At 54.2% G+C, this 26871-nt stretch overlaps 1 protein-coding gene across 1 annotated transcript; it reads right to left on the reverse strand.

Annotated features, from left to right (window-relative positions):
* Positions 1–1639: 1639 nt before the first annotated feature.
* Positions 1640–9374, reverse strand: Agt (angiotensinogen). The gene is made up of 5 exons (XM_027947957.2): positions 9358–9374; positions 5674–6532; positions 4071–4338; positions 2575–2719; positions 1640–2092 (listed from the first exon to the last, which is right to left on the reverse strand). Exons 2-5 carry the CDS (start codon positions 6500–6502, stop codon positions 1901–1903), a joined length of 1434 nt encoding a protein of 477 aa, XP_027803758.2. The 5' UTR covers positions 6503–6532; positions 9358–9374; the 3' UTR covers positions 1640–1900.
* Positions 9375–26871: the final 17497 nt, after the last annotated feature.

A 26871-nucleotide genomic window follows, 5' to 3' on the forward strand; every position in this document is an offset into this window, starting at 1 on the left:
AGGGACCCAGAAGTGCAAAAGCAGGTGGCCCTAGGTCCTGCTCCCTCCAAAGGGTCTGGGGTGGGAAGGTGGATGTCTTCTTGGAAGCCGCTGCCTTCCATCCACCCACTCACTACAACTCACTGGGAGGAAGTGGGAGGTGCCCCAGGTGTTTGAGGCCTAGCTGGGTGAGCAGGCTGACATCTCCACCTATGGGTGCCTCCAGCCCATGCCCAGCTGCGACTGGATCCAGCTGTGGGTCAGCTTTGGAGCTGCTATGGACTCTGGCTGGCCTCCTGGCCAGAAAGTGGCTGCAGCTCCCGTGAATGCTGGCATTACCCAGGCTGGGCTGCCCCACAGCTTGTCCCCTCATGACAGGGGAAGCAGGGGTACCAGGATGCTGTGCAGAGGGCAGTGCTGAGCACACTCCCTGCGCCCTTCAAGTGCACCACAGACCAGGCCTTGCCGTGTCACTGCGGGTCTCCTCCACAGCACCTAGGCCTCAGTGGCCGACCCCAGTCTCATGGATGGGCACTTTGCACCCAGCTCAGTGGAGGAGTGCGTTGGGCAGACGGACCCCATGCTTGCCGTTCTCAAGCCACCTTCATGGCGTGCCGGCGTCCTGCGCTGTCTCCCTGACCCAGCCGCCCACCTAGAACTGTACAGAAAGCAGCGCGACAGTGGGCAGCACTGCTCCACCTGCAAAGCTGGAGGCCACCTTCCCACAGACAGAAGGCAACACCCTGGGACCTCAGCTGTGGCAATGCTACCACTGGGCGTCCCAGGAGCCAGGGGCAGAGTGACTGGCTGGGTCCCTGGGTCCCTGGTATGACACTCAGCACCTTGCAGCTGATTGTTTAAGTGAGGGTGCTGGAAACACATGCCAGGCTGCCCCACCAGCCAGGAGTCACCACGGAACAGGGCTGCTGTGGTTCTGGAAACCCTGCCACCCACCTGCGCTCGCAGAGCAGAACCACTCCATTCCACAGGAGCTCCCGAGGCTGGTGTGCACTCAGCATCTGCAGAATACAGCTGCTGGCTGGGGACCTGGGGCCTGGACCTGCGTCCAGCACGGCCAGGGCTATGTCTTCCCTCAACTTTTCCTGAGGGAGGTAGAAGCATCACCAAGGCCATCCAGCCTGCCCAGTACCCACCTCTTCCTTGGCTTTGCTGAGACATAGAGACTGTGGGTCTAATCCATTGAGGGAAAAAGGGTTTTGAGAAGATTTAGGGCCCTGCCCTCTGCTCCAGGGACCCCCTGAGCAGCAATCCATCCCTCGGCCCCGTTCCCCTCTAGGTCCCCTGACGGACAGGCCTCCCACCACACAAGCCTGACTCTCCTGCTCCTGGCAGAGGCACCCAGAGCACATGGGCTGGGCCTCCCCAGGAGCAAGGGGTCATGAGAGCTCCGTGGACTGTCAGCTGAATGGCTTGGCGGCCCTGCTCACAGCGGAGGATGTTACTAGCCACCTGAGGATTATTGCCAGGGTGGTCAGGATTGCTCTAGCATGAAATCAGGTCTGTGTGTCTTTCTGCAACTACAGGTATCATGGGAAGAAAAACTAAGGCATTGTGGGAACTATAATCTCACATTCAGTTCGCTGAGTATAAACCCAAAGCAATGAGACAACGTGTGTTTTAATCTTAAAGCCCAATTTCTGTTAGAAGGGGACACTTTGGTTTCAGAGACAGTGGATATGTTCAGACTCCCCCTCTGAAGAGTCGTCCTGGTACAGCACAGGCTCCTGCCTCCCCCACTCTCCACTCACGCCTGTGTCTGCTCAGGTGCCACACTGGCAAGGAGCCACGCCAACCCACCAGGGGCGGGGAGGAGAAGGTGGCAACAGGTGGCCGATTCTGCCAGGTTTGCTCTTCTGCTGGCCTCAACTTGGATGGCCAGGCACAGTGGCCTTGCAGGGCCTCACACTACATTCAGGGGGTTGTCCACACGGCCCAGGAAGTGCAGGGCACCCGAGTCCTTCTCGTAGATGGCGAACAGGAACGGGCTGCTCAGCGTCACCTCCAGGGCCTCAGACATGCTGGGCTGCTGGGCAGACTCTGCAGGCTGCTCTTCCTCATCCGCTTTGAGTTCAAAAAGAAGGCTGTTCACCACCTGCAAGGCAATGGAGATGGCCTCTGTCCTCGGGCACACAGGGCCCAAGGCAGGGAGGATGCCTGCAGGCCCACCTCGGGACTCCGGCAGCTCCTGCCTCCCCTGCCCGTGCCCTCCTGTCTCCACCCACCACCTTGCTGTGCTGGGCAGGATCCCTGGCTCTCTTGCCAGAGAGTGGCTCCTGAGCACAGAAGGAGCTGCAGGATAGAGCCTGGCCAGGGACACCTCCACTGCAGCTTCCGGGGAAGACCCCAAGTCCTGGCCTGGTTGAGCAGGGGCCGAACACTCCTGGAGCACTAGAGGCAAGGCTGGGCAGGAGCTGCTCTCCTGCACTGTCCCTGGGAAGTCCCGGAGGGCTCTGGCCACGTCCCTCCCAACATGGCCCACCCCCCTGGTCCAGGTCTTCTCTCCCTCCTATCCTGACAGCCTCGCCCACAGCCCCCTTTGTGTCTCATCCACACCTCCCCTAGGCCAGCACCAACCTCTCCCACTCTGAGGTCGCCATCACTGATCCTGCCCAGGTTCGCCTCAGCGCCCAGCAGGGTGGGCAGCTTGGCCCGAGCCAGCAAGTCCTGCAGGTCGTAGGAGCCTCGCAACTCCAGCTGGGGCATGGTCAGGTGGATGGCCCTGGGAAGATGGGTGGTCAGAGGGTTCCAGGGGACAAGGCAAGGGCTCCCAGGAGCCCAGGGAGGTGTGCTCCTTGCTCCTGCCCCTGAGGAAGGGGAAGTCTAGCCCTCATCCAGCTAGGTCATCCTCACCTCTAGGAAAACCTCAGTAACAAATACAAAGAAAACCTTAAGCGTGAAGGAAACAGCATGGGAAGGGCCCCCAGCTCCAGGGCTTGTCCTGGGTACTGGCGAGGGCAGCTTGGGCTTTGCTCTGCTCGCTTCTCAGGCTGGCTGTGTGTGGGCACTCCTGGGCAGCCCTGAGAGGTGTCACTCTAGCTGGCTGCAGGGTGCTCTGGAGGGAGACTCTGGGCAGGGGCTGTGGTCTTGACCCCAGCCTGTGCCAACCCATTAGCTCCAGTGACCTCCACCTCCAGCTGCTTCCTCTGGCAACCCTTAGGGCCATGGGCACTTCTGGTGACACAGCCAGCCCTGGCCAGTGTGCCATGTCCACAGCCAAGGCCTCAAGCCACCGGGGAAGCCTCACAAGTGTCCACGGACAGACGTGTGAATGACTGTGTGTCTGCATAGTGGCTGATGCTCGACCCCAGGGGAGAAGGGACCTGAGGTGGGCAACCCGCAGCCGGCCAGAGGGTGCTGTGGGCTGCCAAGGCTCCCGTGGGTCGGCACCACACAGGCCAGTGTCAGTGTTGCACTGTTAGCGGGCTCTGGAGACAGGCTGCTGGTGGAGGCCCACCACTGAGACGGCTCCGTGTCAGGACACTGGGATGGCCGAGGTGGTGCGTTTTAGGTCAGGTGTATTCCATCATGATTCAAACTAAGACCCTCATTGCATACTGATTTATCATTACAATATTATAAACCTAAAAAAATAAAACTTTCAAAGAGAGTTGGCAGCAGGGTCCCGACTTTTCCCCCTGGCACTGGCCCTGGGCCAGACTCTGGGCCCGTGAGTCTGAAGGACCAACAGGAAGAGGCCAGTGCTCTGTGGGAGGGGCTGCCACAACAGGAAGAAGAGCAGCTGAGGCCAGGCCCTCCCAACATCAGTCCCCAGAGGCTCTGGGGTGTCAGGACGGGCCTGCCTGAGTGTGGGGTTGACTCCTTCTCAGAGGGTGGCTTAGGCGTTTCTCTCTCGTAAAACCTGTGGGCTCACACCGCTCTGAGAAATGGGTGCTTCCTCTTCTCTCAGCTGCGCCTGCCAGAGCCCAGGGGATGGAGGAATGGGAGGTGCTGGTGGACACCCAGGTCCAGGCCAGCCTGGCACCCTGGGCCTGTCCCGCTTTGCTCACCCTTCCACCCTGGGCTAAGATGGCGCAGCTCCCCCAGTTTCCAGGGCACCCAGAAGTTCCTACCGGGGAGACAGGTTCTTCATCCGGGCCAGGAAGTCATGGTGGAAGACAAGGGCTGAGACCCTGTCCAGATCAGAGGCACAGTGCGGCTGGATCAGCAGCAGGCATGAGCTTTCGCCCAGGGGCACGCGGGTCACGGAGAAGTTGTTCTGCACGTCAGCCCAGTGCTGAAAGGTACCAGTGCCCGAGAGCATGGGGACGGACACTGAGGTGCTGTTGTCCACCCAGAACTCCTGGGACCCGGGCAGCAGCGAGAAGCCCTTCATCTTCCCTGCAGCCCAGACAGAATAGGAGGGGATGGTCAGCAGCTGGGCAGGCTGTGGGCCTTGGCAGCAGCAGTGGGGCCCGGGCCTGGGCAGCCTTGGCCAGGCTGCTTTGCTCCTCTCCTTCCCCACCCTTAGCCTCCTTCCCCACCCAGCAGCCACCACTGCCCCGGGCGCAGGCCCACACCTGCCCAGAACCTGAGGGTTGCCTGTCTTCCGCCCAAGCCCGGCTACAGAGCCGCTGCACTTGCTGCACTTGGGATACCAGCCCTTAGGCTGAGGTCCAAAACCACTCAGGGTCTGGCCCAGGGCTCCTGATGAGGAGCCCACCAGATCTGCCTTGCCCAGCCCGGGCTCGCCTCACTTTTCCTTACTCAATATGACCCTTTAAAGCAGCGTTAGGGCCACAGTCCAAGCACAATTACAGAGATCTCCCAACACCCAGCCTCGGCCATTGACACCCTACCACAGCTGCCCACTTGTCAGAATGGCCAGTTGTTACCCAAAGCCACAGTTCACAAGGGCTCACCCTGGTGCTGGACCTGGTGGGACTGGACAGTGGACAGTGGTGACCATCCACCATGGCAGCTTCACACCTTTCCTGCCTGAGGCCCAAGGTCCTCATGTAGCCCCTAAGCCTGCTGGTGGTGCTCAGCCCCCACTACTGCTCACTGACCAGGCCCCAGCCCTGGAACCAGGCCCCAGCTCTGCACCTCTCTTGCCCAGGGACAGGCAGGACTGAGGACCAGTGAGCTGGGGTGGTAGAGTGAAGCGAAGGCAGCCCGCAGGAGGCCCCAGGGAGGCCTGGTCAACAAGGGGCCCCCATGACAGCCCTGACCCCTGCCTGGCTTCACTTGTATGTCGCCCTGTCCTAAGGGGCTGGATGCAGCTCTTCCCCCTGGATTGAGACCTTGTGAGAGTGGAATGGCATGGTCCTCGACCCTCAGAGCCTTTGGTGAGGGGGTGACAAGGGCCACAGTATAAAGCCATATGAGCAAGAAGCAGGGCATCCCCTTGTATGGTCCCCAAGGGACCTCAGTGGAGCTGCCTAGAGGGACACAGGGCTTTTCCTCCAGCCACAGTGACGGAGGCAGCCCCCCGCAGCTGGCCTGGGTGGTGGTACCCCTCCTGCCACTCAGCTCAGCATCTGCCCCAGAGGCAGAGTGAGTCCCTGCAGTTGGCCATCAGCTGCCATGGAAACCGCGGCTGCAGGAAGCTCAAGGGCCAAGGGCACCCGAGCAGCACGCCTGCCATCTTCCTGTCCCCGTCCCGCCGTCTGCTAAGGGTGTGGGACTGAGAACACCACCCTGGGGCAGCCCAAGAATGACCAGGGGTTTCCTCACCGTGGAAGTGGACAGAGGTGCTGAAAAGCAGAGTGCTATCTGCTCGGGCCCCTGACAGAGGCCTGCCTGTTGTCCACCCTGTCACAGCCTGCAAAAACCTGCCAATCTTCTCAGCAGCGAGCTCTGGGTCTGAGGACAAGTCCAGAGAGCGCGGGAGGACCACGGGGGCAAAGGTGGCCAGGCCCTGCACAAAGGACTGTTTCAAGCGCAGACCAGGGGCTGTGAACAGGCCCACCACTGTGGACAGCAGCAGTGGGGCCCGGCCGCCGGCCTCACCCTGGGCCACCAGAAGGCCCTGGGTGGCCTGCAGGGCAGAGAGGACCCTATGCCCATCCAGCCGGGAGGTACAGCCCTGGTCTTCCCCAGGTGCACCCAGGAATGACTGTAGCTGTCTGGCCGTGGGGTCCAGGGCTCCCAGGTAGAAGGAGGCCAGCGTGCCAAAGAGAGCCGTTGGGGAGAGGACAGCTGCACCGGCGGCGACCCACGCCTCACTCAGCATCTTGTACATGCGGAAGCCCATGAAGTTGGCCATCATCCCCACCTCTGCGGCCCTCAGTCTGTCTTCAGCTTCCAGTTTCTCGGCCACCAGCACCAGCTGGGCACGCAGGGCCTCCTCGTCCACTGGGGCTGACTTGGCCTGAATCGGCACAGGCGTGAAGGTCGGCTCTTTGGGTGTCTCCAGGTCGGGTTTCTCCAGCTGGATGCAGGTGCTCTTCGGGTAGAAGAGGAGGTGGAAGGGGTGTACGTACACCCGGTCTCCAGTGGCCAGGCCAGCCCAGGCCAGGAGGCACAGGACTGTGGCCTTCAGGGCCACGCCAGCAGGAGCCATCTCTGATCCCAGCGCTCACTTGTCTGTACCCTGAAACAACATTTTGTGAAGGGTGAAGGTGACTATCCAAGGGGTCCCCAGCCAGACTTTCATTTTACCCCGCATTCCCTGAACTACAGAGCCAGGAGGCGCCTGGGGTGCTCTGGGGGTGGACAGGAGGGGCGGAGCCAGACTCCTCACAGCCCAGGTGCCAACACCTGGCTGGGGCCGAATTGCCCTGTCTCCGTCCATGCATTGAAGTCGTCCCCAGGACCCTGGCAAGTGGCCGTAGTTAGAGACGGGGTCTTTAAAGAGGTGCTTAAGTTATGATGGGATCCTAACAGTGGGACACACAGAGGGACAACCACTGAGGACACCGGGACTAGACGGTGTCTGCAAGACCGGAGAGGCCTCAGCAGGAGAAGCCTGCTGCACCCTGACCCTGGACACCAGCATCTGCGCTGGGGGACAGTCGATTTGGACTTTGAAGCCCCAGGCTGTGGGCGAGAGCCCAGGGGCTGCGGCTTCCTCCCAGGGAGCAGGAGGGGCCAGCGATGGGTCCAGGTGGAGCCCCTGTGCTCCCTGCTGAGATGCTCATCAAGTGACTCTGGATGGTTTAGTGTCCCTGAGATCCTAATTGCTATAGGGCTTGACCCAAACCCTGGCCTTCCCCCTCGTCCCCAGCTCCAGGCCGTCTGCACTGTCCCGTCCAGTGGCCCTCTGGTCTCCAGGACAATGCCCGTCCATCCCTGTTCCCTGTAGTTGGCCTCGCTCATCTGTGCTGGGTCAGGAATAGATCCTTTAAGTCTCTGATGGCTCTGACGTGCAGCTAGAGCTCAGAGCCCTGCCCGAGCCACAGCGGACAGGGCAGCCAGGTGAGCCCTGGAGGCCTGACCTTCAGTGCCGAGACAGCTCCAGCCTCAGCTGGACAGACAAGGATGGAGCTGGCCAGAGGTGGAGCTGGCCAGGGATGGAGCTGCCTGGGGTGGGCAGGGGAAGGCAGCTGGGCTGCCCGGCCCTCCACGCTGTCTGCTCCTCTGGGTTAAGGGGAGGGAGCTCGTCCTGCTGGTGGCTCAGGTCAAGACGTGTGGCATCTCACTTGATGCTTGCAGGGAGCCTGCTACATTGCCCTGTCACCTGAGGCCATCCTGCCCACCTTGCTGTGCCCTGGTCCCAGCCTGGCCTTCCCTGCCCCTGCCCATCTGGCCCTGGGTTCATGGGCCTTGCCAGTGAGCTATCTGCGCCTTACTCTGTGGGCCTGGATTAACACCCCCAAGGCCTGGCCCCAGGGCGGTGTTGCTGGGAGGTGGAGCCCTTTGGAGGAGTGGCCTCGTTGGCCCTCCATGGCACCACATCATAGGTCTGTCCTATCCTGGGCTGGAAATTCCAAATCTGAGCCAAAATGAAACTGTTCTCATCACAGTTGACTATCTCATAATCTCTTGGTGAGGCACAGCTGCCGGCACCTGCCTGGCCTCCACGCCCCCAGGACACCGAGGCCTCCCCGTGTCCGGTCCTGCTCGGTTCACCTACTGCCAACGACCTTTTTAAAAACAGTTTTTAAAAAAGACCTTTGACTTTTGACCTGGCGCCTCCTCCCCCTCCTCCCCATGCATCCTACCCAGTTCACTCTTCTCATTAAAGCCACATGCAGTGGACAAAAGGGCAGGGCCTCTGCCCCCACCCCGGACCTCCTGTGTAGCCAGGCCCCTGCTGGTCTCATGGGGCGCCATGTGGGCTTGGAGACGTGGGGAGCACAGCCCTCCCACCTGCCACTCCTGCAGACTGCTCCTCTTGGGGCAGCATGGTGGCCCTGAATTCACTCTCAGCAGGGACTGGGGACCAGCAAGGGGGGTAGCCGTCCTTCCCAGCCTTTCCCTGCCCAGCCTTTCCCCCTGAAGGTGGCAGCACACTTGTACATTGCCATCCTGGCTGGTGGCGTCTCCACTGTCCAGCCAGCTAGTCTCGGCCACCCTGGCCTTCCGGAGGCTGCCTGGACACGCTCTTCTCACCTGCTGCCTGGAAGCACTATCTGCTCTGTTGTTCGAAGGTGTGGGTTTGTCTGTCTCCTCCCACGTGAAGATAGCCCCACAAGAGCCGTTTCCGCCTCATTCCCAAGGTGGCCCCAAACAGGCAGCTGGGTGAAGTCATCAGTGCCATGTTGCAAGGGACAGAGAGGTCCAGGGGCTTGCTCCAGGGCCCACAGCCAGTAGGAGACAGAACCAGGACTCAGCCAGATCCTGGGGCACAGCAGGCGGCACCGAGGCCCAACTACATTGCCTCTTGAGGAACACCAGGGCCCGCCTTCGCCACCTACAGGAGCAGGAAGCACTTCCGCATGGCCAGGCTCTGTCCCTGTGGGCCCAGCCTGAAAGCCAGTGTTGTCAGGAGTCTGGCTTTATGTAGGTTCAGGGACAGAATGGTGAGCAGGTTGCACTGACCCAGACCTCGATCCCAGGACCAGAGAGACACTCTGCTTAAGGGTCATGCAGGTGGCACACCCTGAGCCTTGCGGGGCCCTGAGACCAAGCCCTTCCCTGTCGCTGCCTGTACATGAAGCCTGCTGTCCCCTCAGATGGGAAGAGACCCAATGGACTATTGGAGCCCCAGGTCACCAGAGGAAGTAGGAGCCAGGGGTGATCCTGGCTTGCAGCTAGGGAGAAGCCGTTCCGGAGCCCAGGTGGTGGCTGGGGAGGACGGCCTCATCTCAGTGTCTGGACTTGCAGGTGGCACATCCCCTGTGAAGCATGGCCTCCACAAATCCTCATTCTTGATCCCAGATGAATGAGAACAGCCCCTCCAGCAGCTCTGCTCCTGGCCACCTCGCCCAGCCCACAGCTCAGCTGTAGCCAGGGACAGCTGAGGTCTCCACTTACCTCCTGCGTCAGCCCTGGACCAGCGCAGCTTTGCCCTGGCCGGCCACCAAGGCCCTCTTTATACCCAAGAGTGGGGTGGAGCCGTTCCCAGGCCGCTCTGTACACAAGTGGGGGAGGACCAGGGAGGGGGCTGCAGGTTTGGCCAGGACTAGCCGCTCTGGGACCTCTTCCAGGAAGTTCTGGCAATCAATGTGGCCCCTCAGCTGAGCAGATGGGCTGGTGCAGCGTCCAGTTACACATTGACCCAAGTTCACCAGAGCTGGGGCCCTCTTGCCCTTCAGTTAGGCTGTGAGCCTGAGGCCCACCATCAAGCCTCCTGACTCAGTCCCCAGGGGCCAAGGTCATGCTGGAAAGGGATGAGGGCAAGGACAGGGCTGGGGGCTGCTAGACACCGGCAACGTGTGGCCAGATCAAAAGGCCCAAAGTGCTCTCAGGTCCAGCCTGGCCATCCACCCTGTGGGTGCAGATGGTGGGCTTGGACACTAAAGGGCTCTCAAGGGGAGAGCTGTGTGATTCCGATAAAGAGGCACGGGACAGCTGGGGACACCGGGTGCAAATGCCCACTGTGTGTGAACTAGATGTCACCCACTGGCACAGAGGCCACAGTTCTGGGGAGCTGAGTGGACACCCAGGAAAGTTGCCAGGGACAGAGGAAGGCTGGCAGCTGTGGGCCACAGATGCCCTTGGACTGGCCAGCAGGGGTCAGCGCCACCAGGGGAAGAAATGGAACGAAGCAGGCCTGGCTCAGGCTTCTGAGGAGTCCCAAGGAGAAGCAGTGGACACTTGGCAGCCAGCTGTGAGGCCCAGGAGGGAGCTGTGGGCTGAGGTGCGGGTGCAACAGTTGGAGTCCATATCTGCTCTGCCCCCAGCTCCTGGCACCAAGCTCCTGAGTGGGGGTCAAGGGACACCGCCCTGTGGTCTTTGCCCTAATCCCGAGTTCCTGGCCTCAGAGCCCTTAAGCACCTGGGATTTCCAGAGCTTTGGTGGCTTTGGGTCGGCTCGTGAGGTCTGGTGGATGCAGCCTCTGGGGGCTGGTTGCCAGAGTGGCCACGCTGCTGTCATGGCTGGCCTTCAGCCCACTGATGCCTGTAGGAGACAGGGCTAGAGATGCCCTGGGGGGCAAGGCTGCCAGTGGCATTGCAATGACGACCCCAGTGATGGTCAAGAACATGCAGGTGGTGCCCATCTCTGCCCCGGAGCCTCGGGAAGGGAGCTCCAGTGGGACTACCTCCTCCCGCTTCCCCACAGCCCTGTCCCCATGCAGCCTCCTGGCTGCACACTGGGGGGAGCCTGCACTGGCCCACCCAGGCCCCGCCTTCCACAGCGTCCACAGACCTCACTGGCCAGGGGCTCCTGGGCCTCGCCACCTGGGCGAGCCTTGTCCTTGGCACTGTCGTCCCACGTCTTGCTTCATGCCCGTGGGCCGCCTGCCAGGCACCACACTCTGCCTGGCACTGAGCCTGCGTCCTGACCTCGAGGATCACACCTCCCACAGGGCACTCATGGAACCTCGGCCATTCCCAGAGCCATTCCCACTATGTCACCTAGGAGTGACCCTTGTCCCCAGCTCAATGGGTGTGCTACTGGGAGCCAGGCAGTGAGCAGAACGCAAAGGGAAGACCTTCCCTTCAAGGAAAGCTCTGTGTGTGTGTGCATGTGGCATGTGCACACGTGGGTGGCTTGTGCGCATGTGTGGTGTGCATGCAGCACGTGTGGTGTGCATGTATGTGGTATGTGGTGTGCATGTGTGTGGTGTGGGCTGTGCATGTGTGTGGTGTAGGGTGTGCACGTGTGTGGTGTGGGGTGTTCATGTGGCATGTGTGTGGCTTGCATGCATGTGTGTAGTGTGGGTTGTGCATGTGTGTGGTGTGGGTGTGAAGACACCAGGCTCCTGGCAGGCGTGGGTGGCTTCACACTAACACCCTCAGTGGCCGCCTCTAGAGGCTCTGGCTAGAGCTCTGTGGTGGCACTACTGACGGTCACGGGTAGCTGAAACAAGCTGAAGTAGCCCACTGGACCTGGCTAGAGGCCAGCGACTTTCTTCAGGGACTCAACTCCCCTAGAATCAGCGCTTCCTGTTGGAGGCCGGCCTCCTTGAAGAGTCTGCCTTTGACGGTTCAGGGCAGGACTCCGGGTGTAGAAGCGACACTCTCCCCAGCTGAGTACAGACTTGTGTCCTCGCATGGCACCAGCCTGAGCCCGAGGCGAGGTGCTGCCCTGCCCACCCTCAGCTTCCACTCTGTCCTGGTCCATGCTGCCCCGGTCAGCCCTGTCACGCAGGCCTGGGAATCGTTGTGTTCGTGAGATAGGAAATGGTCATCTCCCCTTCACCCACTCCCAGGACAGCTCGGCTTTTGACTTGGGTGTGAAGGGCACTGAGCTCCTCTGAGAAAGCCATGAGGCTCTGGGGACCCACTGTTGGCGTCTGGGCTCCATGACAGCCATGGCCTCAAACATGCTACCTGCGCCCCTGGGAGCTGTCCCTGGTCGAAGCTGGCAAGAAAAGGGCGCTTCCATGAAGCAAACAATGGCCTGAGCAGCCGTCCATGCTGGGGACTGGGCCCTGGGCTTCAGTGTGAATAAAGTGTCACCACAGCTCAGATGTACTCGGGGACGTAGCATGGCTATGGAGGCTGACATGCTGCGACAGTCTCATCTGTGCTGGGACACAGTCCTTTCCTGGGACACTTGGCCTCGGAGATGTGTTGACTGCCCCTGTTGTACTCTACATGAAGGGACAGATGTCCAGGGCATTCTGATCCCCAGCAGTCCATCTGTAGGAACACTTCAGGTGGAAACAGGCCCGGGGACGCTGGGTGGGGGCACAATACGTGTCACAAACTGCCACCGGCTGAACGTGCCTCAGGGGAGTCTTGTTGGCAGCTTAGATGGAGCACGTCTGAGCTGGAGTGGGGGACACAGCTGCAGGCGGAGGAGGAGGACCAGAGGGTGTTTGGATGCCGTCACGAGAGGAAGCCCAGGGGCAGGGGCCGTGGGCAGGAGGACAGGCTGAGGACAGGCTGAGGGCCGGGTGGGGGCACCAGGGCCAGCCAGCTCTTCATTAGAGACCTGACAGAACAGAACCTGCCCGAGGAGCGTTACTTTTGAAAAATAAAAGAGGAAACGGTTTCAATCAACTGTTTAATTAAAATCAAGATGTCGTAACTGTACTATGTGAAAATTAGCAAAGGCATTAAGTCAGCTTATGGGTTTCTCTCCTGAAAAGACCTTTTCAATAAAATTCCACCCACAGTCTCATGGATCTGAACACAGCGTTCGTGGACCGAGTGCCCAATTCCCGGTTGTCCTTGGTGACTCTGTGAATCCTCCCAGCTCAGGATGGCCCTGGACTCACCTGGGTGCTATTTCCGGGTCAGTGCAATGGGAACTCAAAGTCAGAGGGTCCTGTTTCTACGTGGCCTCTCCTCAGGCTCATCTGCTCTTGGACTGGCCACATGTCCAGTTCCACATCTGCCTTGGCCCTCGTGGCTGGGGATTCAGCAGATGCTGTGCCCACCACCCAGTGAGTAAAAAGGAGCAGGGACATCCGGACGGAAAAATGCTGTCACCCTTCTCCCCGCAGAGCCCCCGGTGTGATGACACAGCGCTGTCCTTGCGGGCCAGCACGCCGGCTCTTGCGAAAGCTGAACTCCAGCAATGGTGTTTATTTAACGCTCAGTTCTTCAACAAAAACACGGCAAAGAAATTTGGAAAGATAAATATTAGTGTTTTCCTACTGCGGACAAGAAGGAGGGCAAAGCTGCGGGTGGCAGGAGGCTGGTGCTTGGGGACGCTGAAAAGGCCCAGACACTGGGACCGCGGGCGGCACCTCCTGGCTGGACCTTGGTGTGAGGAGTGGTAGCTGTGCTCCTCTCGATGGCAAGCAGGACCACCTGATTTACAGAGGAAATGGTCAGGCTGAGTCAGAGGATGTGGCCTAGGAGGACCAGCGCTGGCTTGGGGGGAGAGGCCTCCCCTGGTGTGCATCTCCTTGTATGGAACGAGCAGAAGGAAAGCTCCCCGCTGGCCTCCTGCACCATCTCACCCGGTCCTTACAGCAGCGGGGAGCCCACTGGGAGACCAAGTCTCCTCCACTGTCCTCCCCAGGCCACCCCAGAACCCAGCAGGACTCTCACATGTCCGTCATCGGACTGACCACCCCATGCTCCAGGTAAGCCCACCTCCTCCTGTTCTTCCTGGGGCGCAGGCTCCGGTGGCCCACGGCAGGGCACACAGAAGGGAGCAGGCCCCTGCACCAGCTGTCTGGCATCTCAGTGATGAATGGGGAGCTCACGTGTCATGGATGGAGGCTGTCATCTGTCACCTCCACCATGGATTGTGGAAAGAGCATGAGATTGGAACCCAGTGGCCTCAGAGAGCCCTAAGGTCACCCAAGGGGCATCCCAGGATGGCTTGACACCCATAAAGCTCCTCCCCAAAGATCATAAGAACAGAAACACACCTGCCTCAGTCAGTCCCTGCTCCAGACACTGGCCACCTCCACAGGAGGGGCTCCTGTACCTTCCCGCACTTAGGTGACCCTGGCCAGGGGACCCTCAGATACCAGGCCTCCAAGGTATGAACCCGGGATGTCCTCCCAGGAGGCAGACGGCCAAGGTCCTCACGGACTCTTCCACAACTGTCACCTGAAGCCATCAATCAGATGCCAACAAACATTTACCCAGCACAGGTCAGCAGCCGCAAAGGTCAGGAAACGAGACAGCAGACCACACAGAGCCTCATGCCATCGGTGCAGAGCCCCCAGCTACCTCACACTGGCCCTGCAGCCTCTGCAGTTCGCAGGAGAGGAACCTGCGCGGGCTTTAGAGGCCTCAGGCCCAGCAGAGGTCCAGCCCCCAAGACACCGTGCCTGAGGGGAATGGCTCGCTCTCCCCTCTGCCAGGGGAACCACAGTCCTCGCCCAGACACTGTCATGGGTGCTGCCACCTATGGGCTGGGCCGCAGGGGGAGACTGCAGCACGGGACCCTGCCCCCCACGGGGCTAACATGTTGGAGAGATGGTATTTGCATGCAGGGAGAGTCAACCTGCAGGATGATGGCCACGTGTTCAAACGCAGCCTCCACTGAGGCTCGACGGGCAGGTCCCAAGTCCAAGCCTTGTATCTCTGCGGGCTCTTGTCCCCTTGGTACCGGGCAGTCGGCAGGGGGTAGTCGGGGGCCCAGACAGGGCAGTGTGCACATCTCTGAGTATATGTGTCCTGTTCTCTTTAGTGAAGGTCAGGAGAGCCTCTGACACAATTCTATATTCCCTGCAATCCCTGGTAGAAAATTCGTTCCCCTGGGGGTTTTCAGGAAGACTGAGTAGCTAACATAAAGACACCTTGGGCTTCCCGCGTCAGACATATTTTCCTCAACACAACATTCTCCGTGCTCATCCATGTTGCCCAAAATGACAGAATTCCTCCTCTTTTTTAAAATTTAATTTAATTTTTTTTTTTAGAGAGAGAGAGAGATAATTCTTTAATATTTATTTTTTACTTTTCGGCAGACACAACATCTTTGTTTGTATGTGGTGCTGAGGCTTGAACCCGGCGAGCCAGGCGAGCGCACTACCGCTTGTGCCACATCCCCAGCCCCAGAATTCCTCCTCTTTTTCGTGGCTGAATAGTATTCCACAGGGAACATACACCACACATGGGTTATTCATTTGTCCACTGACAGTTGCCTTGGGCAACTCTGGATCCAGGCTTTGTGAACAGTGCCGGGGCAGTCCTGACAGGGCAGGTGTCTCTTCAACACACTGACTTCAGTTCCTTGGAAACACCCAGCCCTGGGACTACGCTGGGCCAAATTGTAATTCTGCTTTTAGTTTAGCTTTTTCTGTGTGAAGTGGCGATCAAACCCAGGCCTTGAGCCTACCAGGCTAGTGCTTTACCACCAGCTACATCCAGCCCTATTCCGAGTCTTTGCAGAAAGCGACGTGCGTTTTCTGTGATAGCCATACGTCAGAGTTACGGCAAGTGGCACATCCAGGCAGTGAAATATTATCCACCCCTGAGGAGAGTGGAGTTCTGCATCAGGCTGCAGTGATACAAGCCAGTCACAAAAGCACTCGCCTGCCCCAAAGTCAAATTCAGAGAGAGAAAGCAGAGCTGAGGTTTGGGGAGGAATGAGCTTCCAATGGTCTCCGTCCACATGTTGCAAAGTTCTGCGAAGAAGCACCATCATGGCTCCATTGACAAAAGGACTCGACCCCTAGACCCGAGAAATGGCTGAAGTAGCCACAGCCGGTGGGCATGGAGGACTGAGGCACGGAGGGCAGGTGGCGTGCAAGTCAGGACAGGGCCTGGCACACTGAGTGTGAGCCCACGGGAGCGCAGGATGCTTTTCTCTGCCAGAAGGTGGGTTTCTACAGTGGGTCAGGGGCCAGCTAGGCACCTGGGCTAGTAAACAGCTAGGCCAGCTGCATGAGCGAGGTAAGGCAGCTGACCGTCCACCCTGACCCGCCCCCAGCTCTGCCTGACACAGCCTCCACTCCACCCACCCCTTGGCCTCCTCCCCCTCCCTCCTGAACTCTGATCCACATGAGCCAGAGCCCAGGGCCCACAGCCTCCCCCAGGACCCTCTGCAGCCCAGGCAGCAGTGCCAACCCCCAGGGGCACTGTCGGAACAAACACTCCATTGTCCCTGCTGGAGGTGGAGGAATGGGCTCCCCTCCTCTCGACCTTTGAAGACACTTTGGAGGTGCCTTCTCCACTGTGAAATGTGTACCAAGTCCTTTCAACGACTAGGAAGACCTTCACCAGCAGTAGGACCCAGGAGTGTCCACAGGCCCCGGGGCATCTCCTGGAGACGCCCCTGGGGGTGCGGCCCTCATCTGCCTGTCTCTGTGGGGAGGAGCAGGAGCGCCACCCGAGGGGCGCCAGACCCGGGAGGCGTTGCACACCTGCATGAAGATGTGAGAAGCTCTTTGTGGGGTTGAGGGTCCCCAGCTGCCCGGGTGTGGCTGGGGTGGGCTGCGAGACGGGTGCTGCTGCCCAGCCCTCCCAGGCAGGCTCCTCCTCTGGGGGCTCCCTGACAGAGGTGGGCAGCCCCTTCCCACCCCTGGGTTTCTTAGCACCGGCTCTGGGGAGCAGCGTTCTGGGTCTGTGTGCTCCGCCATCAGGGCTTGCTTTCTCTGCTGCCCCTGCAGTGGGAGACGTCAGCTTCAATACTGTGCTTGCGGCAGGGGACACCCATGGCTCTGGGACATCCCCAGCCTCCTAGCCAGGCTCCTGCTGCCATCTACCACTGTGTCCTCCGAGAGCAGTGCCACGTCCCCTCTCCAGCAGCAGGTCCCAAGCCCACCCTTGGCAAAGGCACATGGCCCGCTCCTGGCCACCTGCGGTCACTTACACCATCCAGCCCTGCCCTCCTCTCTGTCCCTGCACTCCGTGACCCAGTCACGCTGGCCTCGCCCTGTACCCTGAACACAGGGACCCCATCCTATGCTGGTGGGACGCTGCTGTTCCCACCACCCAGCCTCGTCCTGGCTCTTTGTCCCTCGTTCAGCTAAGATTTACCCTGAAGGGTCCATGTCCACCCGAAGTCCCGCGCCCCGGCTCACGACTGCACTTCTGTGCCTGGGATCACATGAAATGGCACCACCGGTGCCAAGAGCAACCTCCGGGAGAGCCTTCTGTCATTAGAATGACTTTCCCACTGAGCGGCTGGTGTCCACCGACATGCCAAGGCTGTCTCCTCTACCGCCACTCTGAGCTAGCAGGTGCCAGCAGAAGCTCGTGAGGGACAACCTTCCCCCTGAAGAGCCTGGGCATGCAGCTAGGTGGGGCCGAATCCAGGATCATGCGTTTCTGCAACTATTGTGCTTCTCTGGTGTGATGGGGCCACTGGAGGGCCCAAGGACTGGAGCTGTCCTCATCCCGCGGGCCTCCCAGTCCCCACTTCAGTGTGGCGCCTTCCACTTGGAGGCCATGCCCCAGAGGTGCTCTGCCAGCGACTCGGGGACCTCACCCGTCCTCAGGAGGAGAGGCTGGACCAGGAAACAGGCTGGGTTCCGCTCCTGAGGTGAGCAGGTGGGTTGGGGTGGGCCACCAGCAGCCTGCCCTTCGTCCCTGAGGGCCGTTTCCCGTTTCTCTTTCACAGGCGACCCTCCAACCCAGGCATCCTCAGTACGTGCTGTGGTCTGAGCGTGAAAGTGTGTGTGTGTGAGACTGCCTGTCCATGTGCACACACACATACACACACACACACACCACTGTTCTTGCTGTCTACAGGGCATCCTTCAGATACACACATCCAAGGACGTTGGCGTCCCCTTATCTATTTGCACATAATCTATGCACACGCCATGCTCTCCAGCCCTCTCCAGACTCCTTGCACCTGGGAAGGCCACGGAAACACTGTGTCAACTGTCGTTACACTGTACCATTTAGCTATGCAAAGAAAAAGTGCTTTCACTTCCAGCAGATGAGTGTCTTTCCAAACATGCGCCATGCCTGGTTGGTTGCACCCCTGGGTGCTAAGGGCTGACTGTGACAGGAGGGTCCCCCCACCGCCCCCACCGCCCCCCCCCCCGCTCCATGTGCAGGGCAGAGCCGCCCCCTGGGAAGAGCTGGCTTCACAGCCAGGATGCACAGCCTAAGGGAATACAGGACCCTGCAGAGAGGCAGCAGAGGGCTGAGCTGGGCTCTCTGCAGGTAGCCTTCATGATCCAATGGGACAGTGGTCAGCTGTCTTGCTGGCCAGCAGGACCTTTCTTCCTGGTGCAGCAAACTGCAGGATGGGGATGTGTTTGACCCTCCTGTCTCCTTAGAGTGAACCAACCTGGCCTCACTGTCCAGGGTTACTGGCTAGTGCACAAAGGGAATTCTCACCAAATTTCCAAACTAACTGATTTCATTTAAAAGTTACTATGGAAATGATAACACAGTCCTTTTTCTTTTTTTCTTTTGGTACTGGGGATTGAACCCAGGGTCCTCTACCATGGAGCCACATCCCCTTCCTTTCTATTTTATGTTTTGAGACAGGGTCTTGCCAAGTTGCCTTCAATCCTTCTACCTCAGCTTCCAGAGACCCTGGGCACTGGGATGGCAGATGCGTGCCAGCATACCTGGCTACACAGTCCTTTTTAGATCATCCCTCCTGCCCACCCTTTCTTGGCCCCACCTGAAGGAGGCCTGCAGCCCTGTCCCCCTGGCCCTGAGCTGGCCGTCCTAAGACCCTCTTGCTCTGCTTGCCATCCTCTTTGCCTGACTTGGGGTGCTGGTGGAGTCCCCAGCTTCCTGGACCCCTACTCTGCAGCCTCTCTCCCCAGCTGGCCTCAGGGGCCTTGTCCTCCCTCAGCTCCCTGTTCTGAAGCTGCTCTGCTCCCTGCCTTCAGACGGGGCCCAGGGCGCCTGCTGCTCAGAGCCCAGGAGGCCCTGCAGGCCAGGATGGTTTTTGTGAGCACAGTGGATGGCCATCCCTGAGACCTTGCCTACTGTCCCTTCAGTCACGACCACCCAAACACAGCCTGAAGACAGGGGGCTCCAGAGTGAGGAGTCTGCGAGACACTATTGCTAAGAGCCATAGCCGAGTAGGAATGACGCTTGGCATTTTTGGTTGAAAGGTGACGCCAGAAAGCCATTGAGATGAAAATGATTATATTAAGATGTACATTCAATTGGATATTAGACCCCTGCTGTCCGCCTCGGCCTGCTACTTTGGAGCTCTCGTGGGGACTCCCGGAGAGTTCCCATTGGTTGGGGAAGTGCAGTAGGAGGGATTTCCAGAGGAGGGATTTCCTGTTGGTGTGGTGTGTCCCGGGAGAAGGCCGCATGCATGGCGTTCGCGGGAGTTTTGGAAATAAAGTTTGTTCCTGCTTGAGTGGCTCGTGATTTTGTGCCCAGCCAGACTGCGGCACACTATGGTCTTCGTTACAACGGGTGGTGGCCGTATTGGCCAAGCTCCCTGCCTGGTGCTGGAGCTGAGTCCTGGCTTTCTCCTGTGGCCAGGGCATCTGCTGGGGTCTGGAGCCCCTGGGGTAGGGCTCTGCCGCATCAGTCCAGCCTCCCCTGCCCCCATTCTCTCTCCCCAGGACCCTGACTTCCCTACTCTAGAGAACTTCTGCCACCCTTTAGCTGGGGGTCCGGAAGTGTTGAAACTTCAGGAAGGACAGTGCCATCCCCAGCCAGAGGGCAGCTTAGCTCTTCTCACTCTGGCCAGGGTGGCGAGAAACTGGTTCCTACAGCTATTTCCTGCTATCAAGTCTTGGAAAGGATTCCTCAATTTACATGTGAATGTTTGGTCTGAAGTTGTTTCTTTTTTCTAACTCAGTTGACTCCTTATCATTTTGGTCTTGATCATAAGAGTTATTTTTCAATATTTTGTTCTCTCTCTTGGTTTTTTTTTTTTTTTTTTTTTTTGGTACCAGGGATTGATCCTGGGGGCCCCTTAACCACTCCACATCTCCAGACCCTTTTATTTTGAAACAAGGTCTTGTTAAGTTGCTGAGGCTGACCTTCCTTTGCAATCCTCCTGCCTCAGGCTCTGGAGCTGATGTGATCATAGGTGTGCACCACGCACCCAGCTTTTCCTGTATTTTTGAAACATCAAGGGGCGTGAACATAGGTCTCCAGTTCAAAGGGGGACTGGGCAAGGAAGAGACATCATTACTCTCAGCTTTAGGACTTCACCAGATGTCACTTCAACCCCAGGGTTGTTTCCCGATCAGCCACATGATGCCATCTAATGTGGTTTAATTTTTTGAACAGTAGTGAAGCCAGGCCCTTATCCTGGAGTGGCAGGGTAGCAGCTGGAGCCGGTGGGAGTGCAGGCACAGAGCTTGGGCGGTAGCCACAGGGAGCCCGCCATGCCAGCGTGAGCCTGAGGCCCAGATGAGGCAGGGTGCACCAACCTGCAAGGCAGAGCTGCCCTACTTGGCCCTGCATGGAAGCCCACAGCACCATATCCACAATCCAGCAACCTCAACCTCCCGCTTCCCAACCACAGGGAGACAGGGAACGGAGCAGACCTGCCTGGACGTCCAGACTCGAGGTTTAACCAAAAGCATTGGTACTTTTGCAAACCCTGATTGGCATAAGTTCTAACTATTAGCATCAGAAATTTGCGAAACCTGATTAGTATAAATTTGGACCAATAACAATGACACTTTTCTGCTGAGGGCCACAGCCGAGTTGGAATGGCCCCTGGCATTTTGCCAATAGTATTGGTTGAGAGGCGAGCCATTAAGATGATGACTTTTGAGTTTTCACGGAGTTCCCACATTGAGTTCCGGTTGAGCTCTCGTGGGGATTCCTGAAGAGTTTGCATTGGTTGGGGAAGTGCCGGAGGAGGGATTTCCGGTTCGTGGTTCCTGGAGGAGCCGCATGTTGTTTGGGAGAGTTCCCAGGAGCGTGTGTGGAGTGTGTTGGTGGAGTTCATAAATAAAGATTGTTCCTGCTTCAGTGGCTCGCGATTTGTGCCCAGCCAGACTGTGGCATTTGGCGGCCCGTACGGGGAATACCTGAAGATCAGAGGTAAGTGAAATTGCTCTCCCCTAAGGGAAGGGGAGAGAATGGGTGACCATTTCAAAAAAAAATGTGTTCTTGTTTTGAATTGTTTTGTTTTTGTTTCAAGCTGCCTATCCCTAGAACTTTCTCAGGCAAACTGGGAAAAATGGTTGGCTCAAGGTTTGAAGTTGTTCGCCCCTGAGGAAGAGATAGAGATAGACCACAAATGCACATGCCAAGAAAATAGGAAAATTGATACAACGATTTTTTGTTCCGTTTTTGTTTCATTCTGTTTCGGTTTTGTTTTGTGTTTTCTTGTTGGGATGCGTTATCTTTATAGTAGATTAGAAATTAGTAAAAAACAAACTGAAAGAGTGTTAAGTAAATTGTTAGAGGTTCAGACCATGGTGAAAGACATTTTAGATCAAGCAAAAGAGAAGGTCTCTCGAGCTAGTCAGACAGAGGAAGAAAATTTAAAGGAAAAGGGGCTATTAGGGAAAAAGCTACAACAGGAGGCTGCTACTAACACTGTTCTATCACCAGAGGGCGTAATTCAACCAACAGCTCCACCTTTGGAGACAGCTGAGTGGCCCTCAACCCCCATAGTTGATTGATGGGATCCTGAGACAGAACCTCAAAGATTAGCATGCCCAGTACTTGAGCAGGCAGGAGGGCAGCGAATTCACCGTGCTTTAGATTTCAAAACAGTGAAGCAGTTAAAGGAGGCTGTAACAACATATGGTCCCCAAGCACCCTTCACTGTAAGCATGGTTGAATTCATTACCAACTTGGACATGACGCCAGCAGACTGGGCTAGCATGTGTAAATCTGTGCTAAATGGAGGACAATATTTGTTATGGAAGGTTGCCAATGAGGAATTTTGCAAGGAGACGGCTAGGCGAAACGCAGCAGCCGGTTACCCTCAAAGAAATCTAGATATGTTGTTAGAAATAGGACCTTAGAGGGTCAACGGCAACAAATTGAATATGATCCTGCTATATATTCACAAATTGCTGCAGATGCAGTTAGGGCATGGAAGACTTTACAAGGACATGGAGATTTACAAGGTCAATTGTCTAAGATAATACAGGGAGCCAATGAACCTTACAATGAATTTGTAGATAAGCTTATTCAAACAGCTACCAGAGTTTTGGGGGATACAGAACAAGCAATGCCATTAATAAAACAACTGGCTTATGAGCAAGCAAATCGTTGGTGCCGAGAGGTCATTAGACCATGGAAACATGGAGATTTAAACACATATATTAAATTATGTAGAGACATTAATGAACAAAGGCAAGTCTTGGCAGCTACAGGACAACAGCCTTTAGATGCCAGGCCAAAAACATGCTACAATTGTGAACAAACAGGACATTTTAAAAGGAATTGCCCCATAGGAGGAGGATTTAACAAAACTAGGTATCAAAGGGGTAGAATACCGGGTATTTGCCCACGATGCCGTAGAGGGAGACATTGGAATAATGAATGCTGTTCTCAAACCACCATAGAGGGTACTCCATTATCAAAAAACGGACAAGGAACAGGTATTTACCCATGATATCGTGGAGAAAGGCATCGGGCTCCATTGCAAAAAAACGGACAGGGGGGCCCAATGCTCTGGGGCCCATGACCACAAATATATGGGGCACTGGAGGAACTCAGAAACACCATGAAGGAACACAGCAACACAATCAGGGTAGTGCCCAGGACACATTATACATCAGATCCCTCATCAGACAAACCAGAGGGAGCACAGGGTTGGACATCTGCGCCTCCGCCAGAGTAGTACTAACTCCAGAGATGGGAGTTCAAATTATTCCCACAGGAGTAAAAGGACCTCTTCCCCCAAGGAACAGTAGGCTTATTATTGGGACGCAGTTCTTCCACTCTAAAAGGACTTATTATAAGTCCTAGGGTAATTGATCCTGATTATGAAGGTGAAATAAAAATGATAGCTAGTTCTCCAAGAGGTATATCATTAATTTCACCAGGAGATAGAATAGCACAGTTATTAATAATACCCAGCCTGCATGATAAATTTTCCAGTCGTACTGTACAAAGAGGTTCCAGGGGATTAGGCTCCACAGGTGTAGATTGGGCTATGCTGTCTTTAAATTTAGATTCTCGACCCATGCTAAAACTAAATATTCAAGGACATGAATTTAATGGGCTACTGGATACAGGTGCAGACTTTAGCATCATCTCTCGTAAAGAATGGCCGAAACATTGGCCATTACAACAAGCCACTCAAACACTTCGAGGCCTAGGAGTGGCGACTAATCCCCATAGAAGTGCAATGGTATTAGATTGGAAGGATCCTGAAGGATGTGAAGGAAATATACAGCCATATGTATTGGATCATCTTCCTATAAATTTATGGGGACGAGATGTCCTAGATCGATTAGGTTTGACATTAATAAATAACATCAATCCAAATGTGCCAACTATTAGGGCTAGACAAGGTTTTAGGAAAGAAAAAAGATTAGGAGAACAAGAACAAGGTATAGCAGCACCAATTCAAATAGATCAAGGAATAAATAGACATGGATTGGGTTTTCAGAAGGGGTCACTGAGACAATCAAAATTACTTGGAAATCAGAAAGACCAGTATAGGTTCCTCAGTGGCCCCTGACTAAAGAAAAGATACAAGCAGCCCATGACCTGGTCGAACAACAATTAGCGGAGGGACATATACAACCTTCCATATCTCCCCATAATACTCCCATTTTTGTCATTAAAAAGAAATCTGGTAAATGGAGATTATTGCAAGATTTAAGAGCCATTAATAATGAGATGGTTATTATGGGACCTGCTCAATCGGGGATTCCTCAACTGTCTGCTTTGCCAAAAACCTGGTATGTTTTAGCTATAGATATTAAAGATTGTTTTTTTTTCAATTCCAATTCATCCTGAGGATAGTCCACGTTTTGCATTTACTATCCCTGCACTGAATCATGAAGGTCCCGATCAGAGACATGAGTGGAAAGTACTCCCTCAAGGGATGGCTAACAGCCCAACTATGTGTCAAATTTATGTTAACAAAGCAATCCAGCCACTTAGAAATCAAAATCCTGAACTACAAGTATTTCACTATATGGATGATGTATTGTTAGCACACAAAGATAAAAACACATTGCTAGAATATTATGCCACACTTACAAACTTATTAAAAAATTATAATCTAGAGATAGCAATAGATAAATTACAATTAAATTTTCCAATAAATTATTTAGGAGTTCTATTATCCTCGACCATGATCCGCCCACCAAAAATTCAAATACGAGTAGATCAACTCAAATCACTTAATGACCTCCAAAGGTTATTAGGAGACATAAATTGCATAAGGCCTTATCTAGGCATACCAACAGGAGAGTTGGGACCTTTATTTGATATCCTAAAAGGTCCATCAGATCCAAATTCACCCGGAATGTTAACGCCTGAAGCAAGAAAGGCATTAAAAATTATTGAAACATATATGGAAAATATGCATTTGGATAGAATTGATATAAGTTTGCCTTTATTATTTATTGTAATACCAACAAAAAATATTCCTACAAGAGTATATTGGCAAGAAGGTTCATTATTGTGGATACATTTATCTTATTCTCCTAACACTATTCTTACTAGGTATCCTGAGGCTGTAGGACAATTGATACTCAAAGGAATAAAAGCAGCAAAGGGAGTGTTTGGAATTTCTCCTAATAAAATTATTACTCCATATACTATGGATCAAATTGATGAGTTAGCTAATGAGTTAAATACTTGGACAATAATCATGTGTAAATCTAATGTTTCATTTGATAATCACTTACCCTCTAATCCTTTGTTGTCTTTTTGGTCTTCGCATCCTGTAGTTTTTCCAAAAATGACAAGAAAAACACATATCATGAATGCTCCAAATATATTCACTGATGGGTCAAATAATGGTACAGCAGCAGTAGTTACCCCTGATCAAACTTTTACATTTTTAGTACCCAAACAATCAGCTGAAAAGGTAGAGCTTAATCCAGTATTATAAGCTTTTGTGATGTTTAAAGATTCTGTATTTAATTTATTTTCTGATAGTCAGTATATAGTTAATGCTATAGTATCCCTTGAAGATGCTGGTCGGATTTCCCCTTCCTTTACTGTTTTCTCTTTGTTTTCCATATAGAAAGTCTAATCTGGGACAGAAAAGATCCATTCTTTATAGGACATATCAGGGCACATACAGGATTGCCTGGAGCCCTTAGTTTGGGCAATGATTTAGCAGATAAAACTACACATGACATACATATTTTCTCTACAATAGAAGAAGCTATAAATTTTCATAAAATGTTCCATGTCAATGCTAATACTTTATAAAAGCATTTTAAAATAACTAAGGAACAAGCTAGACTATTAATAATAAAACAATGTCAAAATTGTGTGACCTTTTTACCACAAGTTAATCTTGGAGTCAATCCTAGAGGATTGATACCTAACCATATTTGGCAGATGGACATCACACACTTGCCACAATTTGGAAAATTAAAATATTTGCATGTTACTGTTGATACTTTTTCTGGATTTTTGATGGGCTCCCTTCATGCCAGAGAAAAAACTAAAGATATTATAGCTCATTGTTTACAAAATTTTGCCACTGTGGGCATTCCAAAACAGTTAAAAACAGATAATGGTCCTGGTTATACGTCTACCTCTTTTAAACAATTTTGCTCATCATTTGGCATTACTCATATAACAGGAATTCCATACAATCCACAGGGACAAGGCATAGTTGAAAGAGCTCATCAATCTATTAAAATGTACTTATTAAAGCAAAAAGAGGGAATTGGAAAGGGGTATATATCCCCCAAAGATAAACTTAAAATAACCCTTTTTACTCTAAACTTTTTAAATTTGGATTCATCAGGGCTTAGTGCTACAGAAAGGCATATGTGTCCAAAAAATGTACATAAGCCTAAGGTATTTGGAAGGATATTTTAACAGGACAATGGAAAGGTCCTGACCCAGTGATTGTCTGGAGTCGGGTTCTGTTTGTGTGTCTCCACAGGGAGAACAGCAGCTGATTTGGATTCCAGAGAGACTAACCAAAGCGATTTCTACAGACCAAAAAGAATGTGATTTGACTCAAATCCAAAACAGCTGATATCCAGAGCTCCAGCTTGGCTATTCTTACATCTGCAACAGTGGTTCTCCCACACCTGGGGGCTAATGAATAATGAACACCATTAAGGCCTATTTCCAATGTAAAAAACCTTGGGGCTTGCTTGTGGGAATACCTTCAGACCCATATGCAAGTTACAGGAAAAAGGATGGGACATCCAAAGCAGAGTCAAACCCAGGTGGTAACCAGGATGCTTTTTTCAATATCTATTTTACTATTGCCTTTTCCCACATCATAAAGTTCTATTTTATTTTTTGAGCTCATACAGACCTAGGTTAATGTTTTTCTGATCAGTTCTATATTTTTTGACTGTGGAGTTTTTAAACATTGCAATGGAGATTTCACCTGTGTAAAGCTACAAGGCCTTTACTATTGTCTTATGTGTTGTGTGTATTGTATTATGTGTGCACACTTGTGTTTTGTGTTGTATGTCTGGATGTGTATATGTCCATATATATGAGGAGCGCTCATGAAAAAATGGATCCAAATATTTTTATCATTCACGTGATTTAAATGGTTTAATTTAAATTGGGTAAACAGCTGTTGAGGATTTTTTAAAATATGTGAATAAATAAGGAGGTTAACAGATCTGTTTGTTTACTTTCACCTTTCCTTTTCATTATATTTAATAATTCTGTTCAGGATAATGTAAATTGTTCAGAAAATTGTTTTCTTAGTACCTGTTGGAATGTTACATAATTTTTTTTTAGCCATCATTGCCAGAATTCCTATCTTCATCCCAGTGCCAGTGAAGACAAAGATAAAAAGCTATCACAGTAGACTGTATAAACTGATGCATCAGTGAATAATAACTCAACAAATAATGCTCAATCAAGGAGTCGATTTACTTTGGGAGGAAATGGACATATTGATAGATTCCTCTGCTTTGAACTGCTTGCAGAACTTGCCTGGTCT

The sequence above is a fragment of the Marmota flaviventris genome, chromosome 12 (genome assembly GCF_047511675.1).
Source record: "Marmota flaviventris isolate mMarFla1 chromosome 12, mMarFla1.hap1, whole genome shotgun sequence".
NCBI classification, from domain to species: Eukaryota; Metazoa; Chordata; class Mammalia; order Rodentia; family Sciuridae; genus Marmota; species Marmota flaviventris.

What these genes read in the sequence shown, in the direction of transcription:
- Agt (XM_027947957.2), bottom strand. Translation starts at nt 6,502, where the DNA reads ATGGCTCCTGCTGGCGTGGCCCTGAAGGCCACAGTCCTGTGCCTCCTG. An exon ending in CACCTCTGTCCACTTCCACG is followed by an intron (nt 4,339 to 5,673) that starts GTGAGGAAACCC and finishes TCTGGGCTGCAG; the next exon opens with GGAAGATGAAGGGCTTCTCG. An exon ending in ATGAAGAACCTGTCTCCCCG is followed by an intron (nt 2,720 to 4,070) that starts GTAGGAACTTCT and finishes CCATCTTCCCAG; the next exon opens with GGCCATCCACCTGACCATGC.